General features: G+C 51.2%; 1 protein-coding gene across 1 annotated transcript in view; it reads right to left on the bottom strand.

The window, feature by feature from the left end:
• Positions 1 to 22,907, bottom strand: part of MYO1E (myosin IE) — a 97,678-nt gene that overhangs the window by 47,382 nt on the left and 27,389 nt on the right. Inside the window, exons 2-4 of the mRNA XM_060259911.1 lie at positions 7,687 to 7,830; positions 2,052 to 2,141; positions 1,165 to 1,259 (exon numbers count right to left, since the gene is read on the bottom strand). Coding sequence (XP_060115894.1) covers positions 1,165 to 1,259; positions 2,052 to 2,141; positions 7,687 to 7,830 — 329 coding nt within the window. The remainder of the gene's footprint in view (positions 1 to 1,164; positions 1,260 to 2,051; positions 2,142 to 7,686; positions 7,831 to 22,907) is intronic.

Here is a 22,907-nt window from a genome sequence, read left to right as displayed (position 1 = left end):
CAAAGAATCTCACATCACTTGTTTGCAAAAGATAGTTTGAAAAAACACACACGCGCATGTGTCTCTTAGGAGAGAAGTTCTGCCAAACCCTCTTGCACTTTCTGTAGCAACTGTTCTGTTGTGCACAGATCCAGGGCTTTTTTTTGTAGCAGGAACTCCTTTGCATATCAGGCCACACCCATCTGATGTAGCCGATCCTCCTGGAGCTTACAGTAGACTCTGTAAGAAGAGTCTTGTAAGCTCTTGGAGGATTGGTTACATCAGGGGTGTGTGGCCTGATAGGCAAAGGAGTTCCTGCTACAAAAAAACCCTGCCGCCCTTCATCTTCTAAAGCTGGCAAATCCCAGACTCTTCAGCCTTTCCTCATTTAGGAAAGATTCTCCAACCCCTCAATCATCTTAGTCGCCCTCCTCTGTACTTTTCCCAGCTCTGCAATCTCCTTGAGACACAGTGACCAAAACCACACACAGTGTTCCAACGGAGGCGACACCATAGCTTTGAACAAGGGGAACGACAATATCGGCTGTTTTCTTTGCAATCCCTTCCCTAATAATTCCTAGCGTGGAGTTTGCCTTTTTCACCACTGCTGCATTTTTACCAGCCCCTTCTGCTACAACTCCCATCAACAAAGATTTAAAGGATATTTTTTGCTCCAGTGTGCATCAGGTTACACTGAACTTCATTTAGAAGGAAGAAAAGAGAAGGCAGTTTATCCAGCTCAGTGGAGAATTCTTTGTATGGGGGAGCACAGAGGGGCTGTGGCTCAGTGGCAGAGCATCTGCTTGGCATGCAGAAGGTCCCAGGTTCAATCTCCGGCACCTCCAGTTAAAGGACTAAGCAATAGATGATGTGAAAGACCTTTTCTCTGCCTGAGACCTTGGAGAGCAGCAGCCAGTCCGAGTAGACAAGACTGACCTTGATGGACCAAGAGTCTGATTCAGTAGAAGGCAGTTTCAGGTGTGTTCATGCTCTCACCTGTCATCTGAAGGGATACAGCCCAGCCAAAGGTGGACTGCTAGACAAAGAACCAGGTCTTTCTTTGGGGTTTAAGCACTTAAAGGTCAGGGCCTGAGTAATGGAAATACCAGTGAGGCAGAACTGCATGTAACTTCCTCCAGGCCCAGGCAGTAAAGGCACTACAGGGAGAGAAAGAGAGAATCTGACCTGATTATCACACACTGGTTCTCCCGATCAATGATCATATTCCGGTACATGTTGTCCGCTAGAGCGTAGATATGAGGTGGATTTTCATATTGAGCCTAAAAGGAGGGAAATGAACGTTAACCACTCAATCAGCCAGATTCCAGTCCAGCGGCTCCTTAGAGATGGGCAGGAAGTTCAGGGTCAAAGTTCCCTTCAGACTTGGCAGAACAGGAGTGGAGCTCTCAGGTGGGAGAGGTGTTGTAAGGGATGCCAAGGGACAATGCAAAATGTAATCAGCTTGATTAGACCAGAGGGGAATTGCTTTGGGGGCTGAAAATTAGCATCTCTGGTGAGATAAAACTCCTGTGTCCCTATTCAGCAACACACAGTTCTGATACCTTCCTGATCTCCTCTTCAAGACTAGCTACATTTGTGGCAGGGGAGTCACTCGCAAAAGCTCCTCTCGTCTCCTACTACAAATTTCTAGAATTTTCTAATCTAAGGCTGGGAGTGGGGGGTGGGTGCCACTTAATTTTTGGTTCCAGGTAAACTGGACATTTCTCAGAGGACAGTCTCCTATTAAATACTGTCTGGGTATACCTTACTGGAACACTCCCTGGCACCCTCCAAAATTAATGGGGGCATCTCCCGTTTGCTTCAATGAACACTGCATACAACCTCGCCAGCGGTTGACCACCTTGTGTCTTTTCTTGCGCGCAAAGGTGCACTTGGAGAGGAACAGAACCTCAGCTCCTTCCCTCCAGGGAATGCCGGCTCTGCTCGTGGAAAATGTCAAGCCAAGTCTTTACATGTGACGGCTGCAGTATTGCAGTCCATCTCCAACCAAGACATCAGCGGACAAAGCTGAAACTAAATGAAAGGCAGCATGGAGAAGAATTTCTGCTTACAGCTCCTTGGTACATTTCAACTTCTTTCTCTCCAAAGTAGGGCATCTGCTTGAAAGGGTTCACCGAGATCAGCACGGAGCCGATGTAGGTCTGCGCTCAAAACTGTTAAGGTCCATTACGCCCCAGGCTGCAACGATGCCCTCCAGCTCTCCCCCTTCTGTTTTATACAAGTCAGAAAAATATTCATAACCCTTTCTTTGAGTTGCCAGAGCAGCCTGCCTTCAAAGATTTCAATATGGCAGCATTATCAAAGGAATTCAGCTGAACTATGCAGCGCAAAAAAACAACTTGCCAATAGAAGATAACCCAAGTCCAAAGGAAATAGATCCAAGCAAATAAAGGAATTAGGCAAATCCTAAAGCAGCAGATTAAGATGGCTGAAAACAAACTGATCCCAAAATCAGAGAGGGGCTCAATTCAAGGGTCATGATAAACTGAGATTCTATGAAAGGCACAACACGGGTTGTTTCCCTGTCCTCACCTCACACTTCAGTTTGACCAAGCTGCAGTTGTCCCTAATGCCTGGGAGAAGAAGAAGAAGAAGAAATTGGATTTATACCCCACCCTCCACTCTGAATCTCAGAGTGGCTCACGATCTGCTTTACCTTCCTCCCCCACAACAGACACTCTGTGAGGTGGGTGGGACTGAGAGAGCTGCACCAGAAGCTGCCCTTTCAAGGACAACTACGAGAGCTATGGCTGACCCAAGGCCATTCCAGCAGCTGCAAGTGGAGGAGTGGGGAATCCAACCCGGTTCTCCCAGATAAGAGAGCTCTGGCTGACCCAAGGCCATTCCAGCAGCTGCAAGTGGAGGAGTGGGGAATCCAACCTGGTTCTCCCAGATAAGAGAGCTCTGGCTGACCCAAGGCCATTCCAGCAGCTGCAAGTGGAGGAGTGGGGAATCCAACCCGGTTCTCCCAGATAAGAGAGCTCTGGCTGACCCAAGGCCATTCCAGCAGCTGCAAGTGGAGGAGTGGGGAATCCAACCCGGTTCTCCCAGATAAGAGAGCTATGGCTGACCCAAGGCCATTCCAGCAGCTGCAAGTGGAGGAGTGGGGAATCCAACCCGGTTCTCCCAGATAAGAGAGCCATGGCTGACCCAAGGCCATTCCAGCAGCTGCAAGTGGAGGAGTGGGGAATCAAACCCGGTTCTCCCAGATAAGAGAGCTATGGCTGACCCAAGGCCATTCCAGCAGGTGCAAGTGGAGGAGTGGGGAATCAAACCCGGTTCTCCCAGATAAGAGAGCTCTGGCTGACCCAAGGCCATTCCAGCAGCTGCAAGTGGAGGAGTGGGGAATCCAACCTGGTTCTCCCAGATAAGAGAGCTCTGGCTGACGCAAGGCCATTCCAGCAGCTGCAAGTGGAGGAGTGGGGAATCCAACCCGGTTCTCCCAGATAAGAGAGCTCTGGCTGACCCAAGGCCATTCCAGCAGCTGCAAGTGGAGGAGTGGGGAATCCAACCCGGTTCTCCCAGATAAGAGAGCCATGGCTGACCCAAGGCCATTCCAGCAGCTGCAAGTGGAGGAGTGGGGAATCAAACCCGGTTCTCCCAGATAAGAGAGCTCTGGCTGACCCAAGGCCATTCCAGCAGGTGCAAGTGGAGGAGTGGGGAATCCAACCCGGTTCTCCCAGATAAGAGAGCTCTGGCTGACCCAAGGCCATTCCAGCAGTGCAAGTGGAGGAGTGGGGAATCCAACCCGGTTCTCCCAGATAAGAGAGCTCGGGCTGACCCAAGGCCATTCCAGCAGGTGCAAGTGGAGGAGTGGGGAATCAAACCCGGTTCTCCCAGATAAGAGAGCTCTGGCTGACCCAAGGCCATTCCAGCAGCTGCAAGTGGAGGAGTGGGGAATCAAACCCAGTTCTTCCAGATAAGAGTCCATGCACTTAACCACACCAAACTGGCTCTGAGGCAAACTGGAGGTGTTTTAGACTAGTCCTCATGAACTGGGACTGTTAATCATAACGATTCAGTGGACCCTCCATGTTCAGAGGCAGTAGCACTCTGAATGCCAGTGCAGATCAGCAATAGGAGGACACTTTGGACTCCATGCATGCCCCTCGCTGCACTTGTGGGCCTTCCAAAACCATCTAGTTGACTACTGCATGAAGCAGGTCACAGGGTTAGATGGAAGCTGGATTAGGTGGGCCACTGCTGTGATTCAGCATGGAAGCTCTGTCAAGCGCTTCCCCCACCCTTTTTTTCCCTTTGGCCTACTACCAACACTTCAAATTCTGCTAATTCTCCTCTTGCGATCAGAGATAAGGATTCAATGGTTGGGCCAGTTACAATCCCAACAGCAGGAGAAGTTTTGGGAGGAGCGAACCTTGGCTTAGTTGACCAAAGCTGGGTAAAGAGCTACACCCACCATTCTGTGGTCTGAGCTTGGTTTACGAGCAGCAATTGGGAGAATTTTATGGTACAGCCAATGCTGGGCTGTAAACACATTCCAACATGTTTGGCTTCCTGGTGCTGTGTGAACGGACACACCAGCATCAACGGCTTTTTGTATTCACCCCACACACAATCAGGACTCAGTGCTGTACACACAAGAGGCCATTGTTGTGGGATAATCACGACAGGATGATGTCATGCCTGTTAAACGTTTTTCTTTCTTTCTGTTTTTAGAAAAGGGGCAAGCGAGCAGAACTTCCGTGTTGGGCCGGCCACCCTTTCCAGAGGAGGCTGCGGGAGGCACCGCCCGAGGCATCTCGATGGTCTATCCGTGGAAGCAACTGCTTGGTAAACACAGCCTGCATTTTACAGGATGGTTCGATAACCTTTGCCCAGAAGGGCCCCGCTGTTAACGTTTCCCCATGAATGGGAAGGGGGGGGGGCGGCAGCTGAACCGGTCGGTGGCCAAAGCCCAGAGATTGCCAATGGACAGCTCTGCCCCACTGCTGCGGGCTGGGAGGAGAAGGACCTTGCAGCTGTTGTTCACTTGTTGGTTTTTCGTAATACGTAACACTGCTTACTTGTAGTGTGGGATTGCCAACCTCCAGGTGGTGCCTGGACATATTTCAGTATTACAGTCCAGGCAGCAGAGATCAGATCCCTAGAAGAAAATGGCTGCTTTGCAGGGTGGACTCTAGGGCACTGCACCCCGCTGGCGTCCCTTCCCTGCTAATGATGCCAGCCTGGGGATCCCCCAGAAATAACGGTAATCTCCAGACTACAGAGATCATGTCGTCCCCTGGAGAAAACGGCTGCCTTGGAGGGTGGAAGACTCTCTGGGCTTGTTCCCCGCTGAGGTTCCTACCGTCCTCAGGCCCCATCTCCCCAAATTCTGGAGCAGCCCTATAAGGCAATTAGTTTTATTTTGTTGTTCAGTCGCACAGTCGAGTCTGACTCTTTGCAGCCCCCTGGACAAAGTCACGCCAGGCCCTCCTGTCTTCCACCATCCTCCGAAGTCTGCTCAAATTCGTGTTTGTTATAGGATTGTTTTAAATTGCTTTACTGCTTCACTGCTTTGCATTATTTGTGTTGCTTTGTATTTGTGTTGCTTTTGTATTGTGTTGTGTATTTGGTATTATATTGTGTTTCTTTGTATCATTGTGTTGCTTTTGTATTGTGTTGTGTATTTTGTATTGCATTCTGTTTCTTTGTATTATTTGTGTTGTTTCTTTCTCCCCCTGCCCTGTTAAGTCACCTGGAGAAGAATTTGGTAAGACAGGAGAGACACAAGTTGAAAGCACATTCCCTTGAAAGGTGGGGCGGGGGGGGGGAGTGGCTGAAGAAGTGAAGGTTATGCCTCCCCCATCCTTCTCCAAACTGATCCCTTCTAAAAGCACCCAGCAGAGAATTTGGCCACATGCATTCACACACATAATGTAACCAAGTTAGAGTGCGGTTGGACCTTTAAGACCCACGAAGTTTAATTCTGTGTAGAAGTTTTCGTGTGCACATGCACCCAGAATTAAACTTTGTGGGTCTTAATGATGCCACTGGACTCAAATTTGGTTCTGTTGCTTCAGACCAGGGGTGGAATTCTAGCAGGAACTCCTTTGCATATTAGGCCACACACCCCTAATGTAGCCAATCCTCCAAGAGCTTACAAAAAAGAGGCTTGTAAGCTCTTGGAGGATTGGCTACATCAGGGATGTGTGGCCTAATATGCAAAGGAGCTCCTGCTAGAATCCCACCCCTGCTTCAGAGCAACATGGCTGCCCACCTGAATTATATATCGCTTTACCCTGAGTCACCCAAAGGAAATGCAAAACGCTGCCTCTGGAAGCGGAAGGAGAAAGCCTTGTCCAATTTCCATGTCCCACTCTTCCCAAAGACTTAATCCTGGCTGAGCGGCTCGAGACCAGTTTCACTGCTGCAGGATATGAAAACCAGGAGCCAAGAGCAGGCCGTTGCGTCTCGCTTCTCTGGATCTTTCCAGCAGGAAAGCAGCGGGTGCTGCTTCTGAGAAGAGCATTCCGACAGGCTCCCATGTTCAGAAAAGGCCTTCCCTTCCCGGCTGAGTGACAGAACCAGAACTCCAATGACCCACTTAACCTTTATGAGCCAAACACAAGCAGGGTTGTTGTGGCCATCTTGTTCCTGGCAGGCAGAAAGTCAACAGGGGGAGCTTTTCCAGAACGGAGCTGTGACAGAAGAAAACCTGCAACTGTCAAGCTTTGCACATTTTTAGGGAGGGAGAGGTAGGAAAACTGCTGTTGAGGAGGTGCCTTTGTTCTGCAGCTAGAGAGGACCTGTCTTTCCTCTGCCTCCATCCCAAGCCACATCTGTGCACTTTCCCCCCCTGGCAGGCAGCAGTTACAGCTAGAGGTGCATTTGCATTTTATTTGCATTGATTTCCTGCTGGGATTCAAAGCAGCTTTTAGCCCAGGCAAACCCAATCTCGGAAGTTAAGCAGGGTCAACCCCGACATGGGAGACCTCCTTGGAATACCAGCAGTCAGAGGGGCAGGGGCAAGCTCTATTCAGCCACCTCTCTGAATATCCTCCAGGCCCCCAGTACAGGTCAGTCAGCAGAGGTCAATGTGACTTCCAGAGGCACACATTTGTGTGTGCGCGCGCACACACACACAAAGAATACCAAGCCCCCAAAAAACAGCTTTTAGACCAGCCTTCTCCCCTCCTCCATTCTCCCGCCACAACAACCACATGAGGTAGGCCAGTCTGAGAGTTTGTGATGGGCCCCAGGTTGCCCAGCGAGCTCCCATGGCAGAAGTGGGAATCTGAACCCTAGTTTGTCCCTGTATCCTCTACTGCACTCTCTCTCTTTCTCTCTTTGTGGGGCCAGTCAAAGTGTGTGTGTAGGTGTGTCTTAGAGTGTACATCTACATAAAGCTGCACAATCCATCACAGCAGGATTAATTTCTACAATCAGTCAAGCAAGAGGAATAATAGAAAACTTTGGCAGTGGAACCCATTCCAACGCCCTGGGCCCACTGCGGGGATTCAATGGGGGAACATTTCAAGCAGTGATTTCCCCCTGGATGCCTTCCCCCTGTCCTGGGCAAAGGAGAGAGGTCCTGCCCCCAGAGAGTTACATTCTTCACCTCCCCCAAACTGGGTGAAACCCAATCTGTGACCTCAGCACTCATAATGATGTGAGAGAGAAAAACCCCCACCCGGGATCCCAAGTTCCAATGGCCCTAGTAAAACAACCACTCAGAAAGGATACAAATATGAAGTCGTCCATGTATCTCTTCTTCAGGTTCTCCACAATGGAATCTTCTGAGATCTTGGAAAGGAGCACCATGTCGTCCACGCCGCTGTGCTTGACATTGTGGCTCTGCCAATGGTACCGGTAATGCCCCTTGCTCCCCTGCAGAGAGAAACAACGGGTGAAGAAAGGAATCCCAAATGTCGAATGAGCCACTATGGGATGATGAAGAAGAAGACCATAGATTTATACCCCACCCTTCTCTCTGAATCAGAGTGGCTTACACGCTTCTTTATCTTCTTCTGCCACAACAGACACCTTGTGAGGTAAGTGGGGCTGAGAGAGCTCTTGTAGCAGCTGCCCTTTCAAAGACAGCTCTGTGAGAGCTATGGCTGGCCCAAGGCTATTCCAGCAGCTGCAAGTGGAGGAGTGGGGAATCAAACATGGTTCTCCCAGATAAGAGAGCTCTGGCTGACCCAAGGCCATTCCAGCAGCTGCAAGTGGAGGAGTGGGGAATCAAACCCGGTTCTCCCAGATAAGAGAGCTCTGGCTGACCCAAGGCCATTCCAGCAGCTGCAAGTGGAGGAGTGGGGAATCAAACCCGGTTCTCCCAGATAAGAGAGCTCTGGCTGACCCAAGGCCATTCCAGCAGCTGCAAGTGGAGGAGTGGGGAATCAAACCCGGTTCTCCCAGATAAGAGAGCTCTGGCTGACCCAAGGCCATTCCAGCAGCTGCAAGTGGAGGAGTGGGGAATCAAACCCGGTTCTCCCAGATAAGAGAGCTCTGGCTGACCCAAGGCCATTCCAGCAGCTGCAAGTGGAGGAGTGGGGAATCAAACCCACTTCTCCCAGATAAGAGAGCTCTGGCTGGCCCAAGGCTATTCCAGCAGCTGCAAGTGGGGGAGTGGGGAATCAAACCCGGTTCTCCCAGATAACAGAGCTCTGGCTGGCCCAAGGCCATTCCAGCAGCTGCAAGTGGAGGAGTGGGGAATCAAACATGGTTCTCCCAGGTAAGAGTCTGCACACCACCTCTACACCAAACTGGAAATGACATACCCAGGGCAGCATTCTGTTCCCAGGAAGGCCAGTAGGCGCAGACACAAGGAAAGGGTTTAAAAAGCACTGTCTCTTTTGCTCTCCAACCGTTCTCTTTGCATCAGCCCTGACGCTTGAACAGAGGCCAACAGGCAAAGTAAACACTCTCTGCTCATACAGACAGTAGCAAAAAGGAGAAGTCATCCAACAGACCACAGACAGTGATGCAAAGCCACATTCGACACAACTCCAAGCCACGAAGTTTCAATGGAAGCTGTTCTGTGCAGGGGGACCACCAGGTACACGGCCGCAACGTCCCATTTCACAGGCTTCCATACTCCATGGAGTCCCATTCACACGTGGGCAGAGCTCACAGTGAACAGCATTTTCAAAGTCGTATGCTATCCGTCTGCCACAATGGGGTATCCAAGACAACTCTCAGTATCTTAGAATTACATCACTACAACATGCAAAAGCGTCACCACCAGCCTCTGGTAAAAAGCATTGGGGAAATAGGCTAGGTCAGGGGTCCCTTCTTTTTGAGGCAATGGGCATCTTTGGAATTCTGACACTGGGTGGTGGGGATCATCTCAAAGCAGCTGCAGGGGGAAAGAGGGGTAAAAACACACCAGGAGAGAGAAGGAATGAAAATCAACCCTGGGGTGAGAGAGAGCTGCTGCTGAAAGAACATTATTTCCATGAGCGCCTGCAACCTGACCCCCCAGCAGCTACTCAGAAGCCATGCTGGGCAGGAGCCCCACCCCCTTTTTTAAAAGACTTGGTGGGCACCAAGAAAGGAGTCAGTGGGCATCATGTTCGGGATGTGAAGCAGGGCTGCTTCGGCACAGAGGTCCTTGGGGTTGGACTAGACGAGCTTGGAGGTCCCTTCCAACTTTATGATTCCACTTTTGCTTCCCAACTGAGCACCTTGTGCATGCATGTTTCTGGAGCATCAAAACAATATCGTGTCCGTGTCCTCTTTCCCACTTTAAAAAGGTAAAGGCAGTCCCCTGTGCAAGCACCAGTCGTTTCCGACTCTGGGGTGATGTCACATCATGACGTTTTGACGGCAGACTTTTTACGGGCTGGTTTGCCATTGCCTTCCTCAGTCATCTCTACTTTACCCCCAGCAAGCTGGGTACTCATTTTACTGACCTCGGAAGGATGGACGGCTGAGTCAACCTTGAGCCAGCTACCTGAACCCAGCTTCCTCTGGGATCAAACTCAGATTGTAAGCAGAGCTTAGACTGCAATACTACAGCTTTACCACTCTGCACCATGGGGCTTTCCCGTTTTGCTCTTCCCCAAAGTAGCTCTGCTAGGAAAGCAACATGAAGAGTCCTTACAGCTTCAGATACAGCAGTGCTGGCCACAGAAGGACAACCAATGAGACAGAGAGCTGGAATCAGGACACAGTCCTAGGAAAGCCCCTGTCTGCACTGAGCCTCCAGCCAATCTCCAAAAACAGAGGCTCCTAATGAAGATTCCTGATGATTTTCTCAATTGATTGGCAGGCTGACAAAATTCATCACCACCAAGATGTGTTTGGAGAAGCAAGAAGGGGCATTTTGCTATTTTCAGGGAACAAAAAAAAAAGCACAGTCAGTTTTGAAAAGAGACACCCAATTGTCTGGCCTGTTGATCCCCAGGAGAAGAGAAAAAGAAGGGGCTGAGAGGCACAGATTCTAAGAACCTCCTTCTCATCCCTGCAAGCCATCCCAGAGCAGGAACTGAACCTCCTGAGATGATTTCCCATTAAACATTACCGCGAGAGATAGAAATAAGAAAATTGCAGCAACCAAAAGGATGTGCCCTGATGTTGGCGCATGACCAAGACTAAACATCCACGCATGACCAAGACTAAGCAAGGAAACGGAACAAAACAGGAAGAGCTCTCAGCGGTGCTTCCCCAAGAAGTCTTGCTGTGCCCTTTGTGTAAGGTCCCTCAAATAGATCAAGCGAGCATGGGTGGGGAATGTTACCCGGGAAAGGGTCTCAGCACTTGACCGTAGCAGCATCTATGGCCTAGTTAAGAACTGGGAGAGCCTGGTGGCGGGGTGTGGAGGCCAGCCTCCAGATGGGACCTGGAGATCCCCCAGAATTAACGGTTCCTCTCCAGACTATAGGAACAAAAGAGAAGCCATGTTGGATCAGGCCAGTGACCACTCTGTGTCACACAGGGGCCAAACCCCAGGTGCTATCAGGAGGTCCACCAGGGGGGCCAGAACTCCAGAAGCCCTCCCACTGTGGGCCCCCTAAGCACCAAGAAGACAGAGCATCACTGCTCCAGACAGAGTGTTCCCTCTATAAGAGCATAAGAAAGGCCATGTTGGATCAGGCCAGTGGCCCATTGAGTTCTACACTCAATTAACAGCTCCTCTCCAGATCACTTCCTCTGGAGAAAATGGAAACTTTGGAGGGTGGGCTCTAAGGCATCGTGCCCCACTCACCCTCTCATCCCCAGGCTTTATTCCCACTTAGGGGGTGGGGCTTGATAGGGGAGGGGAGGGGCCTCAGGGGAAAGAATGTCCTAGAGTCCACCCTCCAAAGCAGCCATTTTCTCCTGGGAAACAGCTCGGTCATCTGGAGATCCGCATTGAACAAGCCCCTGTGCCGTGGGGGAGTGCCCTGGACTATATCTGTCCTCTTCCTCGAGGCCTTTGTTCCTTTACAGTCCAGCATTTCCCCGCTTCTGCCTGCCCTGCCTCAAGACCAGGAGGATGTAAGGTCTGCAGCTCAGAGACATGAACAGCCAAGTTCCTGAGTCACAGGAAACCATCTGTGACCCGCAAATATTATTTCGGTCAGAGGGTAAAGAGGGTCAGATCATAAGCCTGTGGAACAACCAAACAACAAAAGAAAAGCCGGCCTCTCAGCGATCGTCTCTCGACTCTCTGCCTCTTGGGCCCAATGGCTCTTTCACAGGCTCCAGTGGCCCATCCAGTCCAGCACTCTGTGTCACACAGGGGCCAAAACCCAGGGGCCACCAAGAGGTCCACCAGCGGGGCCAGAACTACAGAAGCCCTCCCACTATTGCCCCCCCAAGCACCAAGAATACAGAGCATCACTGCCCCAGATATAGGAACACAAGAGAAGCCATGTTGGATCAGGCCAATGGCCCCTCCAGTCCAACACTCTGTGTCACACAGTGGCCAAAACCCAGGTGCCATCAGGGGGTCCACCTGCATGGACAGAACTCCAGAAGCCCTCCCACACTTGCCCTCCCCAAGTACGAAGAAGACAGAGCATCACTGCCCCAGAAATAAGAACTTAAGAGAAGCCATGTTGGGTCAGCTCAATGGCCCAACCAGTCCAACACTGTGTCACAAAGTGGCCAAAAAACCCAGGTGCCATCAGGAGGTCCACCTGCATGGACAGAACTCCAGAAGCCTTCTCACTCTTGCCCCCCAAGCACCAAGAATACAGGGCATCACTGCCCCAGAAATAACGACACAAGAAAAGCCATGTTGGATCAGACCAATGGCCCATCCAATCCAACACTCTGTGTCACATAAGAACATCAGAGAAGCCATGTTGGATCAGGCCAGTGGCCCCTCCAGTCCAGCACTCTGTGTCACACAGTGGCCGAAACCCAGGAGCCATCGGGTTTGCAAAATGACATAAATGTGGAGGTTGCCCTAATGGCCTCAGGCAGACTGTTCCAGCATGTGAAAGCCACCCTGGATAATGCCCATGAATGGGCAGCTGTTAGGGCTGCCAGCCTCCAGGCAGGGGTTGGATATCTCCCGGAATTACAACTGATATTCAGGCAACAGAGGACAGTTCCCCCGGAAAAAATGGCTAATTCAGAGGGTGGACTCTGCTGACGTCCCTCCGCTCCCCAAACTGCCATCTGCAAACTGCACCCCGCTAGAGTTGCCACCTAAAGATACAACAGGTGGCCGGGCTGAGACTCCCCCGGCAAGGAGCACAACTCCTCCCTCCCATCTAAAACTGGCAACGGAAAAGAAAGCCTTTTGTCCCTCCAGGACACACCTGACCAGTTCCCCAGCGGGATCCTCTCGCATTACAAAGAGAACCGCCCTGTTCCCGTGGCCATTGTTTCTTTCCCTCCTCAGCCCAAGCAGCAGGGCCACAACGCGGGAGGGGAGGTCGGATGCTGCAGGAGGCAGGCGTCCAGGGTCTTTTCAAGTCAGGGAAATAAATATTGTGTCTAAACACAAGTTCGGAACAAAGGGAAAGATGTGAAGATGTTTTGTGTGTGATAACGAAGCCAGCTCTCTCTGGAAACGGTGGGAGAATTCGCTTCCTCCCTCCCCAGCAGAGACATTGTATGGGGGGTGGGGTCTCAGCGTCTGGCAATGCTGAAGCTGCCCCAGCTGTTCCCTTGGGGGTCATCTCAACTGGGGTTCCTCAGGCATGTATCAGACCTAGCCAGGGCTTTTTTTTTTTGAGCAGGAACGCAGTTCCAGCTGGCTTTGCATCAGGGGTGTGGCCTGATATGCAAATGAGCTCCTTCTGGGCTTTTTCTACAAAAGAAGCCCTGTGTGGAACAATAGTGCCACCAGAGCGTGTGGGCTAATATGCAAAGGAGTTCCTGCTGGGCTTTTCCTACAAAAAAAAAATATGCCCTGGTCCTGGCTGAAATCTCCCGGTGAGGTTGGAGTTCTTCCGGAATTACAACCGATCTCCGGAGTACCAAGGCCAGTTTTCTTGGAGAAAACGGCAGCTTTGGAGGGCAGACTCCATGGTATTCTGTCAATCCTAGGTGAAATCTCCACCCAAGTTCCCCCACCAAAATCTCCAGGAATTTCACAGGCTGGAGTCAGCAACCCGATGAGCAAGGACCAGGTTTCAAGTGGCCAGGCAAAGGGCACTGAGCCTGGCACAACTTTCTCCAACCAAGGGGACAGAGGAAATAAGAGTTGCCAACCTCCAGGTGGCATACGGAGTTCTTCGCTATTACAATTGATCTCCAGATGACAGAGTTCAGTTCCCCTGGGGAAAATGGCTGCTTTGGAGGGTGGACTCAGTGACATCACATCCTGCTCCACAGTGACATCATATTCCTCCCCTTCCTAAAGCTCCACCTCCCAAAATCTCCAGGGATTTCCAATCCAAAGCTGGCAACGGTAGCCAAGATGCGGGCCAAGGGATCTCATCCCAGAACACGACAAGATAATTTCCACGCGGGCCAACCAAACTGTCTGACTCTAAGCCCATTCACAGACCAAAGACCCTCAGCGGTGACAGGGGATTTTAAACACGTGGAAATTCAGTCTCTGGGCTGGTGACATATGGAGCTGGCTCAGGCCACCCTATTTACTGGCATCGGAAAAGCCATTCCTGCAATTGCAGGGAGCAAAAATGCGAGTTCTCAGAAAAGCCCGCCCAAACGGACAAAGTTGACCTCTCAGGAGGTTTTGTGTTCCAAAGAATTCCCCCAAGAGGCCAAAGTAAGCACCGATACCCATAGAATTGCATCAGCTGCAAAAACAGTCAGTGTTTAAGATCGCCCTTCGAAGAGTTATATTATAGCAGGAATTGTTCCCTAAATATTTGTCTATGCCTTTCATGAGGAGCAACTGTTTCCCATAAAACTCTTTGGTGCCAAATGAGAAGGCAAAATTACCTGCTCTCAGGCAAACCTACCAAAAGATTCTTGTGGCCCGATCCTGCTAGTCTATGGGACAAGGGGACCCTAACTCACCTGGGCATGTTGCTCACCCACACTTCCCCATTGCAGAAATCAGGGTACCCATGCCATATTCACATGCAGAGAGAGTCAGTTTGGTTTAGTGGTTAAGTGCGCAGATTCTTATCTGGGAGAACTGGGTTTGATTCCCCACTCCTCCACTTGCAGCTGCTGGAATGGCCTTGGGTCAGCCAGAGCTCTCTTCTCTGGGAGAACCGGGTTTGATTCCCCACTCCTCCACTTGCAGCTGCTGGAATGGCCTTGGGACAGCCACAGCTCTGGTAGGAATTGTTCTTGAAAAGGCAGCTGCTGTAAGAGCTCTCTCAGCCCCACCCACCACACAGGGTGTCTGTTGTGGGGGAGGAAGATAAAAGAGATTGTAAACTGCTCTGAGACTCAGAGAGAAGGGCGGGGTATAAATCTGCGGGCTTCTCCTCCTCCTCTTGGAAAGGAGCCCAGGGCAAGGAGGGTAATCCAAAGCCCAGCAGAGCTTGGAGGAGAACAGAGAGCAGACAGGAAGTATACAGAGGCTTGTGGTCTCAGTCCTCAACCCCAAATGTCATTCATCTTTATGACGGGTGCTATAGTACCAGCCTACCCTATGGAGCTGTTACCTGCCCCGCAGCGCAGAGTGGTAAAGCTGCAGTACTGCAGTCCAAACTCTCTGCTCACAACCTGAGTTTGATCCCAGCGGAAGCTGGATTCAGGTAGCTTGCTCAAGGTTGACTTAGCCTTCCATCCTTCCGAGGTCGGTCAAATGAGTCCCCAGCTTGCTGGGGGGGAAAGTGTAAAAGACTGGGGAAGGCAATGGCAAACCACCCCACTGTAAAAAGTCTGCCGTGAAAACGTCGTGAAAGCAACGTCACCCCAGAGTCAGAAACGACTGGTGCTTGCACAGGGGACTGCCTTTGCCTTTTTACCCTACGAGGCTGTTTTGTAAAGATGACTATTTCCCTTGCTCGAAGCGCTACATTAATGCTGAGCCTTATGATTAGAAATACACTTTGCTATGGGACCAGAACGCAGGAGGCGATGCTGTTGGGAAGCAGGGGTTCCGCCCTGCAGTTTGAGTTTTCCCAGGTGGCCTGGAATGGTAACACACAAGCCATCATGTCGGTCTCCAGCCAACTCCACTGTTCTCATCAGATTTCTGTGTCATCCTGGAACAAACCCCTCCCCCCCCCAACACAAAGCAGTTCTCCAGTAAGTCGAAGCAGAGGTGCTGCTAGACACAGAGCTGAGGGAGGTCTTGGCCTCTGGACAGGAGAGAGCCAAAAGATGCTGTTTCTCTCCAAGTTGGCCTTTCCGGTCACTGCTGTTCTGTGGCTGGAAATGTTGGCGTCCTTCTGCTCCCCGGTGCCTGCATTTCTCCCCTCAGCCTTCAACTGTCTCTTTCAAAGTTGCTGCTACAATCACAGAATCGTAGATTTGGAAGGGACCTCCAGGGTCATCTCGTCCAATCCCCCCGCACAATGCAGGAAACTCACAAACCCCTCCCCCTAAATTCACAGGATCCTCATTGCTGTCAGATGGCCATCTAGCCTCTGTTGAAAAACCTCCAAGGAAGGAGAGCCCACCACCTCCTGAGTTGGAAGGGACCTCCAGGGTCATCTATTCCAACCCCTTGCACAATGCAGGAAACCCACAAATACCTCCCCCTAAATTCACAAGATCTTCATTGCTGTCAGATGGCCATCTAGCCTCTGTTTAAAAACCTCCAAGGAAGGAGAGCCCACCACCTCCCGAGGAGGAAGCCTGTTCCACTGAGGAACTGCTCTGAAAGTCAGGAAGTTCTTCCTAATGTTGAGCCAGAAACTTTTGATTTAATTTCAACCTGTTGGTTCTGGTCCTGCCTTCTGGGGCCACAGAAAACAATTCTGCACCATCCTCTATAGGACAGCCCTTCGAGTACTTGAAGATGGCGATCCTATCACTTCTCAGCCGCCTCCTCTCCAGGCTAAACATGCCCAGCTCCCTCAACCTTTCCTCACAGGACTCGGTCTCCAGACCCCTCACCAATCTAGGAGGGAAGCAGGAAAACCAGCCTCTAATGCCAGCTGCAAGCCCAAGCATGAGAATGGGAGGGAGGGGCAGGGGCGGGGGGAGGACAACCAGCCCAGGGACACAAAGTGCAGCTGCACCAGAGCCACAACATCCCCCCATCACCACTCTAGCAAAATGCATCCTCCCAACAATTCTATCGGGTGAACCAGGCCAGGCCAGAACGACAGCACAGTGCAATGGTTAGACACTCAGACTGGTGAGACCCCAGCTCAAATCTCTGCAGCAAGGGAGTGACTTTGGGCCAAGCCCTTGCCCTTTCGCACACACCAAACAGCACACTTCCAGTCTGCCTTCAATGCACGCTGCAAACAGATTTCACTGCATGGAAAAGCCAAACCCACTGGCAAACGACTGCTGAAAAGCATTGAGATTGGATTATTCCACTTGTATGAAAGTACAGATCTCTCTCAGCTCAAACAGCCTCACGAGGTTTTTGCGAGGGTAAAATGAGGAAAGAAGATCCACACACCGCTTTCTGGGAGGCACAGAGGCATAGAAAGAATGGATTGTTGGAGAAGGGTGTTGCACCTGGATCTGCCGGGCTGTATGCGCACTTGGATTGGTCCCTGGCGCAGGGGTAGAGAGGCAGAGTAGCCAATCACGGATAACATGGGGTCCTTCTGATAAGATGGCCATTTTGCAGATTATCTGCATATTCAATTCCTCACCCCACTCCAAAGGACGATCAGAACAAATCGTTATTCTCACTGTACAGAAGGCACAGGCAACAAGCCAATGGAATGGAGAAAGCCCTGGCTCAGAAGTTCCCAGGTTCAATCCCCAGCCTTCCCTCTCAAAGGATATGCTCAAGCAGCAGGTAGTAACCAGGAGGGATGGTGCCAGGTGGAAGAAGCTAGGTGGACCAAGGGTTCACGCCAGCAACAAGCAGCTCCATGCAAAATGCTCTCTCTCCCTGTAGCCCACCCAGCGTAGATTGTTCACAGGCAACCCTGCCCGTCTCCTTCTCTTGCCAAAAGAGCTCTCTGCCACCTGCCCCACTCCCGGCTCCTCCAGCTGCAAAGAAGAGTTTGCCTCACAGCTGTCAGGAAACACCGGGGATCACAACATGTTTGCATCCATTTCCTTAAGATGCACCACCGGTGAGGCCCTGGCTCAGATCCAGCCGGCACATTACATCATCCGTATCACACCAAGATGGAAAAGAACAAAGAAAGGCCTGCAAAATGTGAGGAAATTCATTTAAGTGCACGACAAATTGATTTTTTTTAAAAAGAGGCAAATGCAAGGATTTTTTTTTTTTTATCTAAAGTGTTCTTTATGTTTAAGAACTGTGGCACAACTCCAAAGGCAGGGGACTTTGTTTCATCTTCCAGTGTATTACCTTTGTTCCAAGAGACTTCAAATAGTGCTCCAATTCAACACAGGGAAGAGTTCGAATGGCTACATATTAGTATGAAGGAGCTCAAATACGAAGATCCCTGCCAGCCTCCACAATTGTAAATCTCTTCACTGCATGAGGTCATTTTGGTCTCTGGTCTTAAGCTCTAGGTGAAACCGCAGACCCCTTTGGCCACCCCGGGGCTGACCCCAGGACCCCGTCACAAAAGGCATTCTTCTGCTACAGAGCTGTGGGCCTCCTCAGATGGAGTGCACCTGTGCAAACAGCTCAGCCCCTCCCCTGGTAACACCGCACCTTTCTGGAGCGCAAGAACCAGCTGAGCCATACTGTCCACCTGCAATCCCAAACCCTTTTCAAACCTTGACTAGGTTTCGACTAAATTCAAATCTGCATCTGCGTGACATGGAGGAGGAGGAGAGAGGAAGGCCGGTGGCTCAGGGGAGGGACGGTGGCTCAGTGGTAGAGCATCTGCTTGGGAAGCAGAAGGTCCCAGGTTCAATCCCTGGCATCTCCAAAAAAGGTTCCAGGCAAATAGGTGTGAAAAACCTCAGCTTGAGACCCTGGAGAGCCGCCGCCAGTCTGAGAAGACAATACTGACTTGGATGGACCAAAGGTCTGATTCGGTATAAGGCAGCTTCATATATTCATAAGGCCCCAACAACTGGCAACAGGGGAGAGGGGAAATGACATGAACCAGAAGCCCCAAACCCAGCAAAGTTCCCACAGTGCTCCAGAATTTTCTACTGCATTTCTCCAGCCCTCTATGCTGTGCAGCTTGAAAGAGGGAACCTCTGGTAGGACAACTTGAGCAACTTTGGAGATCTTCCCCGGCCACTCCAGCAACCAGGCGGGTGCTTCCTTGGATGAGGAGTTGGTTGCTTCTTGGGGTGGCCACAGGTGGATTTCTTTGTTCTAAATGTTGTATATTGGCCGCCCTTGCCTGTGAACAGGGCTCAGGGTGGCTCACAACAGCATAGGTACAAGTTGCACAGAACTGCCAGCCAGTGCACTGCATGTCGTTGTTGTTTAAATGTACAACTCGCCTCATCCCGGCCAATGAACAGTTGCAACCCAATGAACATTATAGTGTGCTGTAATTCTGCTTCCTAGGCATTGGGAGCAGTGAGGGGGAGGGGGGTGCCAGCCCAGCAGCTGTCGTCGTCCTCAAGCAAAAGCCTGGTAGAACACCTGCTTTGCAGGCCCTGTGGAGTTGTAGAAGATCCTGCAAGGCCCTTGTGTCTCCCGGCGGAAAGTTCCACCAGGACGGGGCCAGGACTGAAAAAAGGCCTGGCCCTCGCTAAGGACAAACACACCTCTTGAGGGCTGGGGATCATCAGTAGATTTTGACCAGGAGAGCGTAGTGCTCTTCCAGGGACATAGTGGAGGAGGTGGTCCCAGACCGCTCAAGGCCTTATAGGTCATAACCAAAACCTTGAATCTAACTCAGTACTCAATGGGAAGCCAGTGTAGCCAACACAGCACAGGCAGAATGTGTGCTGTCCATGGCGTTCCCATCAGGACTCTTGCCACCGCATTCTGGACCCGTTGGGAGTTTCCAGGCTAAAGTCAAGGGTAAGCCAGCATAGAGTGAGTTACAGTAGTCTAGCCTGGAGTTGACTGACACATGACTGTCACATGGCTAAGTCCGAATGAGGCAGGAGGGGAGCTAGTTGCCTGGCTTGGCGTAGATGGAAACATGCCATTTTAGCAATATGTGTGACCTGGGCCTCCATTGAAAGAGAGGCATCCAAGGTCACTCGCAAGCTCTTGACTGTGCGCACCACCATAAACACACAGCTCCCGCCTGCACTGCTCTCATTTGCAGAGAAGTTCCATCTCCGCACGCCCCAGGTTGTGGTCTTCCCCTGAACGGACTTGTTTCTGAACAAACAGCTGCACACAAAACAAACGTCTAAGCCAAAAGGTATCAAGCATTGCCTTGCGGTGACTTTGCATCCGGCATCCTGCTTCCAGACTGCAGCCTCCCAGATGTTCCTGCAAGTGTCCAAATTGGGCATGAGAAGAAGGCGATCCCCTTTGGTGTCTGCCTGTGGCATTCAGTGTTCAGAGGCCTGCACTGGAAGAGTTTTGTTTTTGGGTACAAATTCTGAGCCAAAGGAAGATGCTGAAGCATCTTCCTCACGGAGGTCTTCCAGAATCAGATGCTAAACTGGGCCCATCCAGCTGGAGTTAGCCTCACCACAAAGGCCAGAGTTTTGTCCTGGGAAGCTCTCAGACTGTCTGCTCAGACCACAGAACCCCCTTTGGGTCCCAAAGAGAACTGGGCCATGCTGTGCGCCATGGGTGAGCCACAGGATCGGGCCCCAGGCTGTAGTGACAGACAGCAGGAGTTGCAGATTCTAAACCCCACATCTGAAGCCTAGACTTTTTAACCACAGCTCCAGCACAGAGCCCAAGATTATGTTTCTCTCTTTCTTGGCACATGCAGAACACCTGGAGTATGTGTGTGTGTGTCTCGGGTTGGGGGGACCTAATGGCTTTGGCTGTGACCTCATTCTCTTTCCCAGCAGAGAAGCATCCAGATTTGGGTGGTCCAGCCCCCCCTTCTCTACTTTCCTTGCCCCTGGTTGCAACTGGACCACCAAGCGCTGACAAGGCTGTGGAGCAATAAGAGGGGCATTCAGCTCCTGCCGTGTGCAGACTCTCTCTTCCGAAGGACAATCACCTCTCTCAAAGCCTCCATTTCCCTCCTGCAAAACTGCCTTGGGGGGTGGGGAGCAGTTGTGCTGGCCTGGAGCCAGGGCCTCTCTCTAGGTGGTCCACAAGAGAGCGAAGAGGGGCCAGCCATTGGGGGGGGGGGGAGAATCCCACTCTCAGACTGAACAAGGCTCCAGAACACCTTTGGCCACTTTCACCCACAACACCTCCATTCTATCCCCATCTCACTCTAGTTTCTTCACCTTCAGACACCACAAAAAAAAAAGAAAAGAAATGGTTTGCTTTTGTTAACCAGAAATTTTTCTATCCTGAAAATAAGCTTCATTCTATAAATGGGAAGATTTTTTCCTAAAATCCTCTGCGGGCTAAAGCAAAGCACGGGATCTGTTCTCCAGCAAGGGGTGTCTCCTTAGGGTCTCCTTCAAGGTATCCCAGAAACAGTCCTTTTTTTTTTAATGACAAAATCTTCTTTATTTAAAATATAACAAAATACAAAGGAGGTAAATACTATACCGAGCAAGTACAAAAATTATAAGTCTTGAAGTACATATAAAAACCACGAGAAAAGAGCAAATAACAACAGCAGCAAATAGTTAATAGCAGATGACTGGGGAAGGCAATGGCAACCCACCCCGTTGTGAAAGCAACGTCAACCCAGAGTTGGAAACGACTGGTGCTTGCACAGGGGACCTTTCCTTTTTCCTTATATACCCAGAAACAGTCGTAACCACTTCAGCCTCTCAGTCAAGTCCGGCTCTTAGAAAGAGACTGATGTTCACAAGCAAGATGGTCGCAATCTCTTGGTTTTATGGAATAGGCCAGCTTGGTTCCATGAAGAAGTCTCCCCTCCCCCCCCGAAAAAGACATAACAAGAGATCAAAGGACCAACTTAAGCATCTGGTCTCGAGGCAGGTGTCTTTGGCACGGGCTTCTGATGTGCTCGAACCTGCTAAGCGTGTTGCTTTCAAGTGCCAGAACCTGTTAGTCCTTTCCACCGCGCTTACGTCACAAAGGCACAAATTGGGACACCAGCGGCAGGCAGCCACCTCTTCCTTTCCAGGCGCTGCCCTCCTTCCAGCTTCTGAACTGGAGCTGGGCGGGGCTGGGCCCACCCATTGTCAGCTTGGAGAGACACCAAGAAGCCAGCGGGGTGGAGTGGTGGCAGGAAGCAAAAGCAGCAAATGTGTTCATTCCAGCTGTGCCACTGAGTCACTGCTCAGCCAGAGGCTGTGGTGCGATGCTCGGTTGCCGTAGACCACTGGAGGTGCCGCTTTTCCAAGAAGCAATGCAACCAGAAACAGCCCACAATGTGGTCGCATTCAGAATTGCGCACAGCGTTTTGTAGGGCTCATTAGACCCAAGGTTCCGGCCTGACACCGGCAACGTAATTACAGTTTCCAAACTGAACTGGCTCAGCCTAGCACTCTCCCCTCTCCCTTGCATCATGCTGTTGGACTGAGGTTTCATTCAGAGCATGTGTCAGCTCAAGAACTCCCCGCATGCTGCCTCCGCTGCTGCTAAATGTAGGAAGCAGCTGAAGAGTAGGAGATGCCACCAGCAGACTCCACAGGGCAGCCTGCGGATGCCATAAGCTGGAATAGAACCCTCACAAAGATGTGCCCACCAGGTGAAAGCTTCCGGCCACCCCCTCCTCTCTGAAGCCTACACGAAGGCCATGAGTCAAAAGCCCTTACAACGGTGGAGAAGCCCGCACACCCTGCCAATTCCAGCAGGTCACAAAGGACAGCGGTATCCATGCAACCTGAACACCTTGTGCAAACAGTAGGAATGTACAAGATGTTGTGTTGGATCATTGATCCTGGTTTTGCTGAGCAGAGGGCGGGGCAGGGGCCTGGCACAGCACCAGAGACTCAGTTGGACAACCAAAGATGGCGCCTCTGTCTTGCGAGGTCTTCCCGGGTGCTTCCACACTCACACAGACTCACACGTAGTTGCCTTCTGCTGAATCAGACCCTCAGTCCGTCAAAGTCAGTGCTATCTACTCAGACTGGCAGCCGCTCTCCAGGGTCTCAGGCAGAGGAAGGACTTTCATATCACCTGCTGCCTCATCCTTTTAACTTGGACACACTGGGGATTGAACCCAGGACCTTCTGCATGCCAAGCAGATGGATCCCCAAGGTCACTACTGTTTCCTCAGACTGGCAGTGGCTCTGCAGGGTGTCAGACAGAGAGGCCTTTCCCATCACCTACTGCCTGGTCCTTTTCATTGGAGATGCTGCCGGGGATTGAACCTGGGACCTTCTGCACACCAAGCAGATGTTCAGCCACTGGCCCATGGCTCTTCCCAAACTTCCCTGCTTGGCTGGAAACTTGTTCTCCTCTCCCCTTCAGATTTTCAAGAAGCTGGATTCTGATAACCAGTCTCATATTCTGTGCTTTCCCCATCCTCCCAAGCCATCACCAGGATTCACACCCAAGCCCGGCC

This window comes from Heteronotia binoei, chromosome 19 (genome assembly GCF_032191835.1).
Source record: "Heteronotia binoei isolate CCM8104 ecotype False Entrance Well chromosome 19, APGP_CSIRO_Hbin_v1, whole genome shotgun sequence".
In the NCBI taxonomy this organism is placed as follows: Eukaryota; Metazoa; Chordata; class Lepidosauria; order Squamata; family Gekkonidae; genus Heteronotia; species Heteronotia binoei.
Note: the sequence above shows the minus strand (reverse complement) of the source record. Positions and strands in the feature narration are given on the sequence as shown.